The 15,207-nt window shown below is 51.2% G+C and overlaps 6 protein-coding genes across 6 annotated transcripts; 5 read left to right on the top strand and 1 right to left on the bottom strand.

The window, feature by feature from the left end:
• Positions 1-727: 727 nt before the first annotated feature.
• KVR01_012827 (uncharacterized protein) lies at positions 728-1,743 on the top strand. Its single transcript, XM_044794698.1, has one exon. It carries the CDS (start codon positions 735-737, stop codon positions 1,641-1,643), a length of 909 nt encoding a protein of 302 aa, XP_044638298.1. The 5' UTR covers positions 728-734; the 3' UTR covers positions 1,644-1,743.
• A 129-nt stretch (positions 1,744-1,872) lies between these two features.
• Positions 1,873-4,055, top strand: KVR01_012843 (uncharacterized protein; the record flags this gene model as incomplete). Its single annotated transcript, XM_044787891.1, has 1 exon — positions 1,873-4,055. Exon 1 carries the CDS (start codon positions 2,211-2,213, stop codon positions 4,053-4,055), a length of 1,845 nt encoding a protein of 614 aa, XP_044638314.1. The 5' UTR covers positions 1,873-2,210.
• A 280-nt stretch (positions 4,056-4,335) lies between these two features.
• KVR01_012796 (uncharacterized protein) lies at positions 4,336-5,698 on the top strand. Its single transcript, XM_044785497.1, has 3 exons — positions 4,336-4,797; positions 4,884-5,096; positions 5,186-5,698. The coding sequence occupies exons 1-3, from the start codon at positions 4,385-4,387 to the stop codon at positions 5,436-5,438; spliced, it is 879 nt and encodes a 292-aa protein (XP_044638267.1). The 5' UTR covers positions 4,336-4,384; the 3' UTR covers positions 5,439-5,698.
• Positions 5,699-5,856: 158 nt separating this feature from the next.
• On the bottom strand, positions 5,857-6,342 carry KVR01_012838 (uncharacterized protein; the record flags this gene model as incomplete). Its single annotated transcript, XM_044786184.1, has 2 exons — positions 5,857-6,148; positions 6,218-6,342. The coding sequence occupies 2 exons, from the start codon at positions 6,340-6,342 to the stop codon at positions 5,857-5,859; spliced, it is 417 nt and encodes a 138-aa protein (XP_044638309.1).
• A 617-nt stretch (positions 6,343-6,959) lies between these two features.
• KVR01_012851 (uncharacterized protein) lies at positions 6,960-8,986 on the top strand (the record flags this gene model as incomplete). Its single annotated transcript, XM_044786434.1, has 1 exon — positions 6,960-8,986. The coding sequence occupies exon 1, from the start codon at positions 7,307-7,309 to the stop codon at positions 8,984-8,986; it is 1,680 nt and encodes a 559-aa protein (XP_044638322.1). The 5' UTR covers positions 6,960-7,306.
• Positions 8,987-11,031: 2,045 nt separating this feature from the next.
• Positions 11,032-13,610, top strand: KVR01_012793 (uncharacterized protein). The gene is made up of 4 exons (XM_044790564.1): positions 11,032-11,486; positions 11,559-12,950; positions 13,054-13,300; positions 13,372-13,610. Exons 1-4 carry the CDS (start codon positions 11,203-11,205, stop codon positions 13,429-13,431), a joined length of 1,983 nt encoding a protein of 660 aa, XP_044638264.1. The 5' UTR covers positions 11,032-11,202; the 3' UTR covers positions 13,432-13,610.
• Positions 13,611-15,207: the final 1,597 nt, after the last annotated feature.

Raw genomic sequence — 15,207 nt, 5'->3', positions numbered from 1 at the left:
GCCCGTACGCAGAAAGACTAAAAGTGGTATAACTTATAATAATAAACCGTACAAGCATTCTCATTCTCCACTGCGGAAAGTCGTGAAAGGGACTTCTTGAATACCCTACCCTATTGCACGGGACTAGGCTGATGCTACCAAAGCTGCAGGTGCAAGTGGTCGGGAAGTATGCAATTTCCAAGATGCAATGGTGTTATTAACTAATGGAGAACAGCCCTGTAAGAGTATTTGGTTGAACTTATTGACACAGTAATGTACTAGCACCTGGGCATGTGGCGTCTATCTACTCCGTAGGTATCCCACCTGCGGGGATACGCCTTTTTGACTCTAATAGGTACGCCGTGAATATCCCCCGCTGACATGAGGACTACTTCATAAGTCGTGCCGACGATCTTAGGCACAAACATACTTAATAAATACCTTATTAGCTGTTCGGAAAAGTGTACTCGGAGTGTTTGGAAAGAATCCATCCACTCGAGCTCAAAGTCTGTTGAATGGGCCCCTAAAATCAAGATATCCAACAACACAATATCTATGTAGTTTTGCAGTATCAATTGGAACAGGCGGATACCATCTTTCCTTGTACTGTGGGAGGATGGCCCAAAGTGTACCTGATCCGACACTTATTAGTCATTACCTGAGGGCCCTGGTAGTAGGGATCCTTATCCAGCATGCCCGCCCCCGCACTTCATCTTATACTTGTCTCCCGAACAGGGATCTCCGGCACGGGCAACATGAACATCATGCCGGCAGAGTCATCATTCGACCTGGGGCTCAAGCTGGAAGGGACGCATGTTCTGGTCACAGGCGGGGCTGGTCTCATCGGATCAGCAGTTGTTGGCGCCTTCCTGTCCGCCGGCGCCAACGTATCAAGCCTCGACATCAGCTACGTCCCAGACCAGGCCCCTCCAGCGTATCCCGGTCTCGAGCGAGACGGCCGTCAGCTCCTTGCGCTCAAGGCCGACATCTCCGATTCAACGTCTTTGACCACAGCATGGGCCAAGGCGACGTCCATCTTTGGAACAGTCGAGGTCTGTGTGGCGTTGGCATCCCTTGACCTGTCCGTCCTCCCGCAGACGGATTCGATCATGGATGCAAGTCCTGATACGTGGTCGCGTGTGCTAAAAATCAACGTCGGAGGCACGATGTTAACATCTCAGCTGTGGCTTCGTGGCATCCGTGATCACCTGGCGCAGAAACCTGAGGTCAAGCTGAGGAACACGGCGTTGATCCTGGTGGGGAGTGAAGCAGGCCACTTTGGCGTCCGCACCTGTGCCGCATATGCGGCAGCCAAATCTGCCGTGCAGTACGGGCTCCTGCAGTCGCTCCGGGCCGATGCACCGCGAGTGTTTCCACGCGCCAGGGTGAACGCCGTTGCGCCTGGCCCTGTCGACACGGATCGTTTCCGCGAAGAGACGAAGGGGCCGGGTACCAATGAATGGTGGGCGGAGTGCCAGGCCACAACGGCGTTGGCTCGGCCTGTGCCGACGGAAGACGTTGCAAGGAGCATTTTGTTCCTCGCGAGCGAGTCGTGGAGCGGCAGTGTGCACGGGAAATGCATAGACGTCGATTCGGGCAAGGAGGGATCTCTGATGTGGGGTGCATCGGAGAGCCCGACCGGGACGTCAGACCGTACTTCTTGAGTGAGCCCGTGAAGAGCAGCGACACATACTGTGTACGCACTTCCATGTTGCCCCGCAAGATTTCGACGTCAGACATCGAGCTCACACATCTTGGAAATAGTGACACATACTCCTCCTACCACAGTAGTACATACCTAGGTATTTAGTAGTCAATGGTTTCTTCCGGGCGTGGAACCCGTTCTTCCTCTCCCACTCTCTCGAAGCAATGCGTGCAAATGAGCAGTCCAGCCTGAAGAGCCCCTTTTCGAGCCGTTGTGGGTATGTCACACCCCTTTTGGTGGTGGTGGGTGGGGACACTGGGGACACCAACAGTTCACTAACAGAGCCGCGCTGCCCGGTGAGCACGAGTCTGCTAAGCCATGTTTTCCTGCCGTGTTCTTGGCCACCTGCAAACCCACATTGGCAGACGATGTGGTGGGTCGACGGGCGGATCTCGTGCATGGAAGGAGCGAGGCAGGGAATTCGATTAATTACGCGTCTCCCTTCTGTCCTCCCTCTTGCCCTTATCCACCGAGAAGTTGCAAACTCCATGTTTCTTCAAACCCTCGTCCCGCCACAGTGACTGGGATGGCCAAGCCTCAAGCCTACACCTCGACGGCCATGCTGGCTGGCACATGGCAGGACTCGCTCAGTGTGCCTGCCGCCATTCGAGACAGGGCTCGCCGATTATATCATTCGACCATTGCGCGGGTGATATTCTTCCTCGCCGCGGTGGTCGTCCTCGGGCTTGGCCTCTCGGCGTTGTGGACAAACGTGCTTTGCCGCATCCATCTCCACCGTGACCTCTCATGGTATGGGCTTGGGCTCCGTGGCCTTGCGCCATCAAAGAAGCTCGTGTCTTTAAAGGCCCGGACGCCCTCGTTTGAGTTCCCCCGTTGGGACGCGCGATGCAGCCAGGAGAACATATTCCTCGGTTGGAGGGGCCATGAAGTCGACGAGCCGGGTGCTGTTATCCTGGACAGCAGGGGCGAGCTGGTATGGCGGCAGACCGGGTCCGAGATCGATCAGAATGATGTGAGGCCTCAGATGTATCGTGGCGAGAGGTTCCTCGCCTTTCAGATGGACGGACCCAATGGAAACAAGACCCAAGGATACTGGTATATGATGGACCAGTCTTATACTATCAGGCATCGGGTGCGACCGCACGGGTTTCCCCATGCCGATATGCACGAGTTCCAGATCACGAGCGATGACACAGCTGTCATCATCACGACCATTCCTATCCCATACGACCTCCGCAGCGTCGGTGGTCCAGAACATGGATGGCTCGAGAACTGTTACTTTCAAGAACTTGACTTGGAGACTGGGGAGCTTCTCTTCGAGTGGTCGTCAATTGACCACTTCGCGCCGAACACAACGATGGAACCTCAGGACAACTGTGTCACCGACCCTCGGGCCAGATTCGCTGGCTGCGGCGATGACAAGGACTCTGCCTTCGACTACTTCCACCTGAACAGCGTTGAAAAGGACTCCAAGGGCAACTTCCTGATCTCTGCCCGTAACATCTGGGGCATCAGCTACATCGATGGGCAGAGTGGCGATGTTCTCTGGACTCTAGGCGGCGGAGAGGTGAACGACTTCAAAGACCTCTCAGATGGTGCTGGGCTGGACTTCTCATGGCAGCACTTCGCGAGGTGGATTGAAGAGGGCAGAACGCTGTCTTTCTTCGACAACCACTATCACCGACTCGGTGACCCTGATGGGGACAGCGGTGGCCGCGTGGTCGATCTTGACATCCCGAACCGCACCGTCCAGCTGAGGAAGGCGTACACCCATCCTCACCACATCAGATCAGAGTCACAGGGCAACATTCAACACCTCGATAACGGCAACTTCATGGTCGGCTGGGGGAGCTCAGGTGCTTTCACCGAATTCGCAGCCGACGGAGAGGTGCTGTGTGACGCCCGTTATGGTGCCGAGGCCTTCTTCGACTTTAGTCCAGTGAGTTCTTACCGCGTTTTCCGTGGCCAGTGGACCGGTAGACCACGATACCCACCCAGCCTCGCTCTTGACAGCGGGACAGCCTACGTCAGCTGGAATGGTGCGACCGAAGTGACGAAGTGGCAATTGGAAGTCAAGAATGACAATTCACAAACTGTGCATGTCCTCGCGCAGGTTTTCAAGGACGGGTTTGAGACGCTGATTCCTCTCCCAACCACTGCAGCCAATTCGCTGGTTCGCGTTGTGGCGTTGGATGCCGAGGGTCGGATATTGGATGCATCATCCTTCTCGGAGGTGCCACGTTGGAGCAGATTTGGCACAACATTGAATACGCTTATAGTATACGCGCTCCTTATCGTCTTCGTGACATCCATGTGTGGTACGATGATCTGGTGGACATATGTGAAGGAACACGAATATACGAGCAAAGGAGGGTACAAAGAGGTGGGGAAACACTTGGATAACGTATAAAGAAAAAAAAAATTGAATAACCTTCTATTTCTTCATGAACGTGCTCTTTTCAGCAGTTGTACTGCTCCGGTCCGCAAAGCCCCACGACTTTCGTGGAAGTAGGTACGTGTGAACTAGACATGTATCCCCTACCAAGTAGGCTTATATAAGCCCCCGGGGTCGTATTGAACAGGGGGTGGATCTCGTATTCGCAGACCACGGGCGGGTTGTGGAGAACTAGTACTATAATAGGAGCAAGCCCCGGTGTTGACTTTGTCAGTCACCCTTCGTTGGCTCTCTCCTCCTTACACCCCTCGCATTGCAAACGAAGACCACAGGGCGAGATCACGATGAAGGGTTTGGAAATATGCTGGATCCTCTCAGCCAGCCTCTGTGCGTGGCTGCCAGCGAGTTCTGCAATTGAAATCTTCTACGACGAGACCTGGGCAGGGCCAGTGCGTCTCGCTCTTGCTGAGTCTGCGTCTACTTCCCCGAACAATTCGTCTTCGAATGCGACAACATGGACCGGTTTCAACACAGTTGAGGCCACTCTGGTGATGCCGCGGCTTTCCGTACCGAAGAATCCGACGATGCGCGTTGATCAATACACCGCAGCTTTTTGGATTGGGCTCGATGGTTTTGTCATGTCCGGAGACGAAGAGACCGGAGTGCCCGCGAATACTGTGCGTGGTCTGTGGCAAGCTGGCGTCTTTATGTCGATATGGGAAAACGGAACTACGGACTACACCGGCTTTTATGAATGGTGAGACAGTATATTCCCCGTAATTCCCGCATTAAATATAATAACCCTGTAATTACGTTGTCTAACATTGCTTGTTGCGGTGGCAGGGTCCCAAACGACCCAATCAGCCTGACACCATCTGAGCTGGCAACGTCAGAAGGTGATCACCTGCAAATATCTGTCACAACGTCACAGGGAGGATATTATGGAAATGTCACCTTTACCAACGTCAACACCAGCCAAACCTTTTCTTTTGGCCAGGAAGCCCCCACCACCTGGCGCGGGCCGACGTGGCCATCTCCAGGCACGTCAGCAGAGTGGTAAGACTCCTCGTGAAATTTACGGAACGATGGCTACTTTTTAGCTTAGAACTAGTACTGACATGATCCACACTGCTCTGCGCAAATAGGATCATCGAGGCTGGCACTTTTTTGAACGGCACACGTCATGTCTTCCCAGACTGGGGAAATGCGACCATACTAGACGCAAAGGCTTGTTATGACGACGCAGATAAAGGCTGTGTAGTGCCCGGCAGCATCGATGAACAGAGCCTCCGCGTGACGGCCATGCGCTTCAACGAGACGGGAATGCTATATACTCGATCTTATGTCGAAGGCGACCGAGCGTGGGTTGCCTACGTAGAAGAACCTTCCGTTGGATAATGTAAATCGTTCCGTGCTACAGGTATTAAAGGAGCGGGCGGATCGATAGTCGAGCGGTCATGTATGAGTTAGAGCCCCCGGATCCGTCAATCATAGTAACAGGGAAGAGCATTACGAGCTCCGCTCGAGTGTATGCTACGGATGGTCCCTCACAGTAACCCCTCCCCCCAGACTCGATTGATGTTCTGTATAAATACTTTTATAGAAGCTAAGTGTGTGAATAGAAAGGAGTTTTGTTACAAAGATTCGCCCATGATAAGTTCATCTTTGCAAGTGCGGCTAGCGTCGTATCGTACTACTAGTCAATATGTATAATGAGATTATGCTAGATTATAATGTACACATACGTCGATGGCAATGAACAGATAGCTAGGACTGAAGGCTTCAAATCACCCCCGGCTCAAGGAACAAGAACTCGTTATTGTTTTGTTAGCTGGAAGTCAATGTTTCCGGTTGATGCGCCACCCGGGCAAGTAGCAGTGTAGGCTGATCCATTTGTGCATATTGCCTCGGCTGATTTGATGCACTGCTCCCATCTGCCCTTGGAGATGTTTATAGTAGCTCCACTGTCGGTAGGAGTGAGGGTGAATTTGGCGTCGCCGGACTGGCCAGTGGTACTGGTCGGGTTGCCACCGCACTTTTGGATTGATCCCGCGATGCCCCCGCAGATTTGTAGCAGGGCTACATTCTTGTTGTGTTCGTTGATATTGCTTGCTTCCCGTTAGCATCTGCGCGGCGTGCTTGACATATTAGATTGTATAACCATGAGCTGAACTCACGCTGCTTTATCAGTGCACTGGACATTTGTTGCGGCTGTATCCCGCTGAAATAGTTGGACTGGGCTCGAGAGGGCAAGCGGAAGAAGGGCGACGAGGGTGAGTTGGAAGACGCCCGTGGACAGCATTGTGGGCTTGCAAACGATGAGTTATTCGAAGCCGCGGTCGCCTGGGGAGAGCGAAGGTGTTGAAATGGTGACGGGCAAGGGCGAAATAAAGATTGAACGTGAAGTGATTTAATCCGGTGAAGCTTAGACGTACACAACTAGCAGTTTTCTCCTGGCGTCCCGGCACGCCCTCTTACAGCCCAGACCGACCGAACGTCGTGGCCAGTATATATGTATGGAGCCTTCGGGAGATGTCCTGCGAATCATGAAACAGGAGCAACCCGATGAGGCTCGGTTGTCTCAAGTTGCCCAGACGCCAGACCAGTCTACAGGTCCCATCCAAGCTTGATCAAATGACACACAAGGATCCACTGCTGCACACACCTGGCTCTTTTGTGAGCTATTCTCAATGCGGCGCACGTCTGCAAAGCTGAGTTCGTCCTAGGGTGGCAGAAATGCAGATCAGGCGATCCTGCGAAGCTTGTTGGGGTTGTGAGTGTGACTTCTAGTTCGAGCTCTGCATGATCTGGAGGTTTCGTGTAACCCTCTCTTATCTGGCCCGGGTCCAATTCCTACCACAGTTTGGGGAGCAGAGTCGATTGCTAATTGTGTTTTTCTTTCTCTCTCACTCATATCTTGCAAGTTGCTCTTCCGTGTGAAGCTTGCTTGATTCGTCTCAGCATTCGCGTCCACTGCCGACAACCGAGGCCCGGAGGAACCTTGGAAGCGTCTCCACCTTGCTTCCGGTCCTTCGGCGGCTCGGCGCTCCGCTATCGCATGGGAAGAGGTAATTAACCTGCCCGAATCACGGAGTGGCAGAAAGCAAGAACGCGCGATTCATCACTTAGCATACAGGTCAGACCTCTCAATTTCTCTGCCGGCACCGAACACGCCTCTGTGTCACTTTCTGGTCGATTGTACCACCACAACCGACAGGCCGCGTGAGCTACGAAACCGTGGTGCAGGCGACCAACCCGCAGCAAGGATGGCGATCGAACCGGGGGCTGAAACCCTCCTCACCAACGGCAGGATCTTTCAAGCCTCCACCAACTCGTCATCCAGGAAAGACCAGGATGCCACTTTTGCAACGAGCCTCATCATCGGCGCTGACGGTACCATCCGCCACATTGGCAGCTCCGAAAATGACGATGAAGAGGGAATTATTGCCTCAGCCCTTGCAAATGGCGCAAAGGTCCACGACCTCCAAGGCAAGACCGTGCTTCCAGGCTTCTTCGACGGCCACATACACCTCCTCCTCCTGGGTATGTCCTTGAACAAGGTCGACCTAGACCCCTGCAAGGATCTGGAAGATATCCGGCGGACCATCAAGGACTACGCGAAGTCTCACCCCGACGTCCCGCGGATCATGTGCAAGTCATGGATGCACACACAGACTCCGGGTGGCGTCGATCATAGCATGCTGGATGATCTTGATCCCAGGCCTATTTTCGTGGATACCAAGGATCTGCATGGATGCTGGTGCAACCAGGCAGCCATTGACGAGTTGGACCGTGGGTTGGGCATCGGAGCCATGGCAGATCCCCCGGGGGGCACGATTCATCGCAACCAGGAGGGCAAGTCGACAGGTTTTTTCGAAGAGGCAGTGGTTTTCACCATGATCTGGCCCTTCATGTCACGGATATTGACGGTTGAAGAGCGCGCCACGGCGATGGAAACGGCAATCGAAGCCTACAATGCAAGCGGCTACGTTGGCCTTGTCGATATGGCCATGGACCAGAGCAGCTGGGACTCGCTGCTGGCACTGAAGTCCCGACGCCCAGACCTTCCAATGCGCATCGCTGCCTACTGGCTGATCCGCCCTGCTGACGAGGAGGACTGCCTGAGGCAGGTGGATTACGTCGCCGAGATGGCTTCCAAATACAACGCCACCACGTCTCCAGACCTGAAGGTGGTGGGGATCAAGCTTGTCTGTGATGGAATTGTCGATGCCTGCACGGCTGCACTCAGCGAGCCGTACACGCACACTGGCAGCATGACTGAACCTGTCTGGACAAAGCCAATGCTCCTCCCAGTTGTCCGCAGGGCAGACGAGGCAGGGCTGCAGGTTGCCCTGCATGCGATTGGCGATTTGACCGCCCGCAATGCCATCGACACCATCGAGGCCTGCGCTGCTCCCGAACGGAGGCCGCGGATCGAGCACCTGGAATTAACCTCGCCAGAAGACGCGGCCAGGCTGGGAAAGTTGGGGATCACCGCTTCAGTACAGCCGGTACACTCCGACCCCGCCATCTTGAAGGCATGGCCTAAACTCATCGGCGAACATCGATGCGGAAGAGCATTTGCGTACCGGGAGTTCGCCGACGGCGGTGCCGTCTTGGCTATAGGAAGTGACGCCCCAACCGCGCCGCACAGCGTGACGGCTAACTGCTACGTGGCTACGAATCGCCGGTCGGCGAGAGAGCCAGAACTAGAGACAGTCGTCAACGGACATTTCGCACTAGGCTTATGTGAGAGCGTCGTTGCTGGGACGCAAGGCTCAGCGCGGAGTTGCTTCATGGACCACGTGACGGGGAAGCTCGAGAAGGGAATGATGGCAGATCTTGCTGTGCTTGATATGCAATGGGACAAGATGGAATTGCTCAGGGCGCAGGTTACACAAACTTGGTTCGCAGGGAGAAAGGTCTTTGACAAGGATGAGAACTAGGGCATGACGCAGGCCCAACTCACAGTCCGAAGCTGATGGACGGTTTGCTAGATCGACGTCCTCATTTTCACTCAGAAGGACAACCGCTAGAGTACCTAGGTATAGGCCACATCATTGCGCTTTCCACAAGCACGACCGGACATCTAATCGTGAGGTCTCAAATCTTGCAGTCCATCGCCCGCCTATTCATAGTCATTGCCGTGGGTGCTCTGGGCCCGGTCGTGAATATTCGGGAGCAAGTTGACTCATTTAGGTACAAACATAGTTCTTTTCTATTCCTTTTGCCGCTGTTGAGCTGCGCGTAGCTGAAGCATGCACAACAAATATCGAGGCAAGCGCTGCTCAATATCAACATGCATCCATCCATTGAGACTGATACATTGGGCTGCTACGGTACGCTAATTAGTTTGCTCGCGTTTTTATAGCAAGGGCCATCGTCAGCTTTTGAATAGGAGTGGACCAGTGACATCTGGAATCCACCATCACGTTTTGATCAGCACATGACAGCGAAATGCATCCGTTCCCGCTCCCGCGAGCTCCCAATGCACAAGCGGATCTCTCCGTAGAGATCTCCCGTCGCTGCTTCAAGCATGTCGTTTCAATATCGCGCACAGTCACCGAAGGGTTCAGCAAAGACTCGGAATGTCGAGGTGTTTTTCGCTGTCCAGCGAGGTTCGTCCAACGTCCCGCCTCCTCCTCAAGGATATCATGGCCATCGCACTTCATGCGACAATAGGCACTCGCTTCTATTGGGATCTATTCTTTGTCAGGCTTTTGTTGATATTACCTTCAAGTTAATAGCGCTAGTCAGTCCTCCACGGGGATAGGCAAATTTTGGGATGAACGAAAACACATGTCATCGGCACTTGTTCGAGAACATTGGCACTATATTGTATGCGTATTCGTAGAGCATGCCGCTCCGAGCCGAGAGAACATTCACGAATGTGGACGCAGTGGACGGAGTCCACGGAATAAATATATCGTGGCATGGATAATCTTTGATGTCAATGAGACCACCCTTGTTTAGTGCATCGTTGGCTTTGGTCAATAGCTCGGAAAGGCTGGCGTCCACAACATGCTCCAATCTTTTATTATTCTACTGCTCTCGAGGCGAAACCTGCATTCCGATCTTCTGTCCCAACAATTGCCTCAATGCTGCTGCTGCATCGTCAAGACTGTGACTTCGCGGCCCTCCAGCGTTATAACCTCCAATGCTGTATCTTTACCAGTTCGCAGCAGAACACCGGCGGCGAACCTGTCGACGTTGAAGCGGACACAAGAGGGAGGGGCACTTTGGAGGTCGAGATCCGGAAGCCCGTAAGGGTACTCCACGATTTCTTTTGTTGTAAAAGCACACAGGCCAGTGCACCTAACCGATAACTGAAACAGAGAGCTTCATGACGAGATGATCACCCCGGCCGCTGATAGCCACATCCAAATCTCATCTCTCGTCAGCAGGAATGCTGCCCTGATGCGTGGATCTACGATTTAATCGGCAAGAACAATCTGATCTATAGCCTTTTCAACACTCCCATCGCGTAGGGCGCTTTGTCGAATCCTTGCTGGTTGCTAAACCGCTGTTCCGATGAGATGACCGCTTGATTTAGAGACAACTTCAAATGTTCAAGGGAGGGGACCGTGAGAGACTGGACCTTGCTCGTCTAAAGGAGGATCGTTAGGGCCAAAATAAGGTTGTCAGGTCAAGCTTTTTTGCCAAGAGTTGCCAATTTCGGGGGAAAGCCGCAGAAGCGCAGGGGACGCTACTGCGAAAAACCAATATATGACATAGACCACAGGTTCATCACACATTTCACCTGCCGTATACGTCCTAAGGCTCGACAGAATTGAACGCTAAAGTGACCAGGGCGCAGTGCTAAATGTTTGGCTGATGCTACGTCGCTATCGGCATGTCTGTTCAGCGTGTCAGCGTCTCAATGGAGACATTGTGGGGACGGGTCCATTATAGGAAACGCGAATGTTCTTATCCGAGCATAACTCACGGGAGAGGGAATACGAGACTTGGTGCCTTGCAGGAAAACGAGGGGGGCAAATACCACCGTGAAGTAAGACAACGCAGGGGGGAGATATCGGCCTGCAGGATTTATATCTACTGCTCCGTTCCCGCCGAAATTCTTGGACTTGGAGACAGCCTGAGCTTTCCCTTGTCGACGGTCAGCCTATAATAAACCCTCCGTCCCAACCGCTTACCCGCGAAGATGCTCTATCACAAGCTGCTGCTCGCAACCTACGCTGCTTCGGCGGCAGGGTATGCCGTTGACAGTGCTTCTCCCTCACTACACGAGAGAAGGTCCGACATTCCTGACGGATGGACAAGACATGGTGCTCTGGACCGACGAGCAGTGCTTCCAATGCGCATCGGCTTGAAGCAACGAAATCTGGACATGCTGTCAGTATGGCTATCAGAGGTATCACATCCGCAATCCATGAAGTACGGTCAGCATTGGTCGGCAAAGGAGGTTGCAGAAGCATTTGCTCCGAGGTAACGTTAAGCCATGAATCAACCTCTAATAGCTCTAGATTGTCTTGGGACTGATTCTTGTCGGTTGAATAGCGTCGAGACGACCACCGCCGTCAAGTCTTGGCTCACTTCTGCTGGTGTAGCGGCAGACCGCATCAAGCAATCGCAAAGCTTGGCCTGGCTCGAATTCAATGCCACAGCTGATGAGGCCGAACAGCTGCTGAATACGAAATATTATGTTTATGAGCATGAGAGTGGGCAGCCGCATGTGGCCTGCACAGAGTACAGCATCCCATCTTCTCTCAAAGAACATATCGATATGGTCTACCCCACTGTCCACTTTGATGTCAAGCCTCGACCTCAATCGCGCCATGCTACAGCAGTAAATGCAGACATTTCGAAGCGTGAGAACACCCCTGGCGTGTACAAGGGCCTCGGTGCACCTGGGTCCGCATCTCTCCCAAAAGGGGGCTACCGCATCAGCAGCCACCACAAGAGCACGTCTGACCTCTCAACGTGCGACGAGTTCATCACTCCAAACTGCCTGCGTGCATTGTACCAATTCCCTGTCAATCGCAAGGCTGCTCCTGGAAATAGCTATGGTATCGTCGAATACACGCCACAAGCATACGTGCCCTCTGACCTGGACTTGTTTTTTGCGAACTTCAGCCCTAAGGCCGTCGGCGTCCGACCTATACTGAACAGCATTGATGGTGGTGTGGTCCAGCAGACAAATATGAGCTTCGGCTTCAACGGCGAAAGCGACCTCGATCTAGAGTACGCGATCTCACTGGTATTCCCACAGAAGGTAACCCTTTACCAAGTTGGGGACCTTGTGGAAGGTGCTTCTTTCAACAATTTTCTCGATGCTATCGACGGGTCTTACTGTACATACGAAGGTGGGGATGATCCTACCCAAGACGGCATTTATCCCGATGTTATGCCAATGGGGTATAAAGGCCCCCAGAACTGCGGTGGCTTCGCGGCGACTAAGGTGATCTCGACCTCGTACGGATATAACGAGCACGACCTCACCCCCTTCTACGAGACACGCCAATGTAACGAATACGCCAAGCTTGGTATGATGGGCATCAGCGTCCTGTATAGCTCCGGGGACTATGGTGTAGCCGGAAACGGTGGTCAATGTATCAACGGCCCGGGTATCAACGCAACATACAACAACGGTACTAGCGGACGCTTCAATCCTGGATTCCCTGGAACATGTCCATACATTACGAGCGTCGGCGCTACGCAGGTCAAGCCGAATGCCTCCATCACAACCGACTTGGCAGCAGGTGTTCAACCTGAGGAGGCGTGTGAGACTGTCATATATTCTGGTGGAGGCTTCTCCAACGTCTTTCCCCTTCCGGACTATCAGGCTGACGCGGTTCACGGATGGTTTGCTAATTATCCACCTCCTTATGGTGCGGACCGATTCAACAACAGCCAGCAAACGCGCGCCTTCCCAGATATCAGCGCAAATGGGTGAGTGATTCAATGTCTTGAAATTGCTTTCACCCGTCCGCATTTGGCCCCTTCATTCAATTTCGTGATATGCGAGCTGATAGGATCCTGCTACCCATCCTAGTGCCAACTATGTAATCGCGATCGATGGCGACTTCTCTCTTATATACGGAACCTCGGCTAGCTCACCGACTCTCGGCTCCATCCTCACTCTTATCAACCAGGAGCGCCTAAAGTTCGGAAAGAGTAGCATTGGTTTCATCAATCCTGTCGCTTATGCCAATCCAGAGGTATTCAATGACATAACTGAAGGCACCAACCAGGGGTGTGGTACCCAGGGCTTCTCAGCTACACCAGGCTGGGATCCAGTGGTGAGTAACACTGAAACCTGTAATACTTGTCGTTCTTCTCTTTGAACTAATCATAATTCACTTAAATACAGACCGGGTTGGGTACACCGAACTACCCTCGAATGCTGAAACTTTGGTTGTCTCTAGATTAGAATGTTGCTCCGGAGAGGGACTTCGAGACGGTGTATGCACTCGAGCAGTGTTCGACGTACCAGCCACAAATTTAGATCTTAGACATCCTTTTAGATGTTAACTAGTTTTAAGGCCTTAGGTATATCGTATTCTTAATTAGTATAATTAGGTTTTAATTATAATTATAAGTTATAAATAATATATTAAATTATATCTTAAATAAAAAATAAAATTTACTTATAATATATAACGGTACGGGCTTATAGATTACTAGAATAGCTAATTCTTCGAATTAATTATTATAGTCTTTTAGCCGAGCGGTCTATTACGCTAGTAGTTAATAGAATTTTTATAGATCTATCTTAATATACTTTAAATATTATTAAACTTTAAAGCTTCTTATAATTAATATAGAATTTAATTTAATTTATATTAATTTATAAAATTTAAATATAATTATAAATTTATTAAAATATTGTATATCCTTTAATATATATAAAATAAATATAAAAAAAGTTATTATTTATATAAATATAAAAATAATAAAGATTATTTTCTTACTTTTTATATTTATTTATTTAAATATATAAATAGTTAAAATAATTAATATAATAAAGTTAAAGATATAAAGTATATAATTCTTTAATATAACCTTATACTACTACTTAATATTCATACTACTTATATTACTCTGCAACTCGCCCGTCTAAAACGTGTCCTCTGCCCAGAAGTGACGTGCTGGTTCATGACACAACAATTCTGTGCCGTGGTCGGGAATCCCACCATCTGAGTCATTCCAGCTAGATATGCCAGTTATCACATCATACCATGAGTCGAAACAAACTGCGCAATACATTATAGCCAACAAGAAGGTTCGCAGATCTCATGCATCTCGGGTTAATAGAAAATACGGCCTTTCCCCAGTCCTGTATTGGTTCAAATGTTATCCGTAATGCCTCTTCGACGTGATGAATAAAATTACACCGTAGGTAACGTTTTGCCACAAAAAGCTGTGCGTCCAACACCGGACTGGAACCTGATTTGTATCTGAAAAGTCAACACATGCATCGTAGAGATTCTAAGCTGCAGGGGGAGCGCACGGAACCTAAAGATGTTGGGCTGCTCGTCCATGGGTGGATGCCGTTGTTCACCGACGTTTCCGCTTTGAAGTTGATTATCGTTGCACCAAGGCATCCAACAATCAAAGTTTTTACCTCTCCACCGTGAAACCACTTTTATTAGAGCTCAGACAAATTATAATCTGGTGTCTCTCTGGAGACGAATGAACAATTGGGATGCCTGCAGAGGGGTGTTAATGCGCATTCGTCAAGCTCCACTGTAATGCATGGCGGATTCATCGGTCTGGCATCGGTGATTTATAGTCATCGTCTTCGCTACTTGAGCGAGCTTTGAAGTTAGTTAGGCGAGCCAAGTGCATTCATTCCTTCAATCATTATAACGAATTAGTAGGGCCATTTAAGCAGGCATATAGTAGGTATCTTCCTCCAAAACTTCAGCCTAGCAACATATTCTAATGGTATGATGTTAGGTGGTTTCACGCAGTCAAAAATGTTCAATACACTTAAATATGCAAATGACGCAAGCGGATATATCCTTGAGCCTTCCGCTCCCCCGTTCAACAACAAGCGCCAGAGAACACTCGCGCGGGTGGCATGTGCCTACTGTCGTGGCAAAAAAGTATGCCTAGTTCAAGTCCCAGTCCAGCTGCACGTGCAGGACGCTGACAGCTTACAGCTGAAATGCTCAGGTGAACCAGAAGGCTGTCAACGATGCCT

This window comes from Diaporthe batatas, assembly GCF_019321695.1.
Source record: "Diaporthe batatas strain CRI 302-4 chromosome Unknown Contig00021, whole genome shotgun sequence".
NCBI lineage: Eukaryota > Fungi > Ascomycota > Sordariomycetes > Diaporthales > Diaporthaceae > Diaporthe > Diaporthe batatas.
Note: the sequence above shows the minus strand (reverse complement) of the source record. Positions and strands in the feature narration are given on the sequence as shown.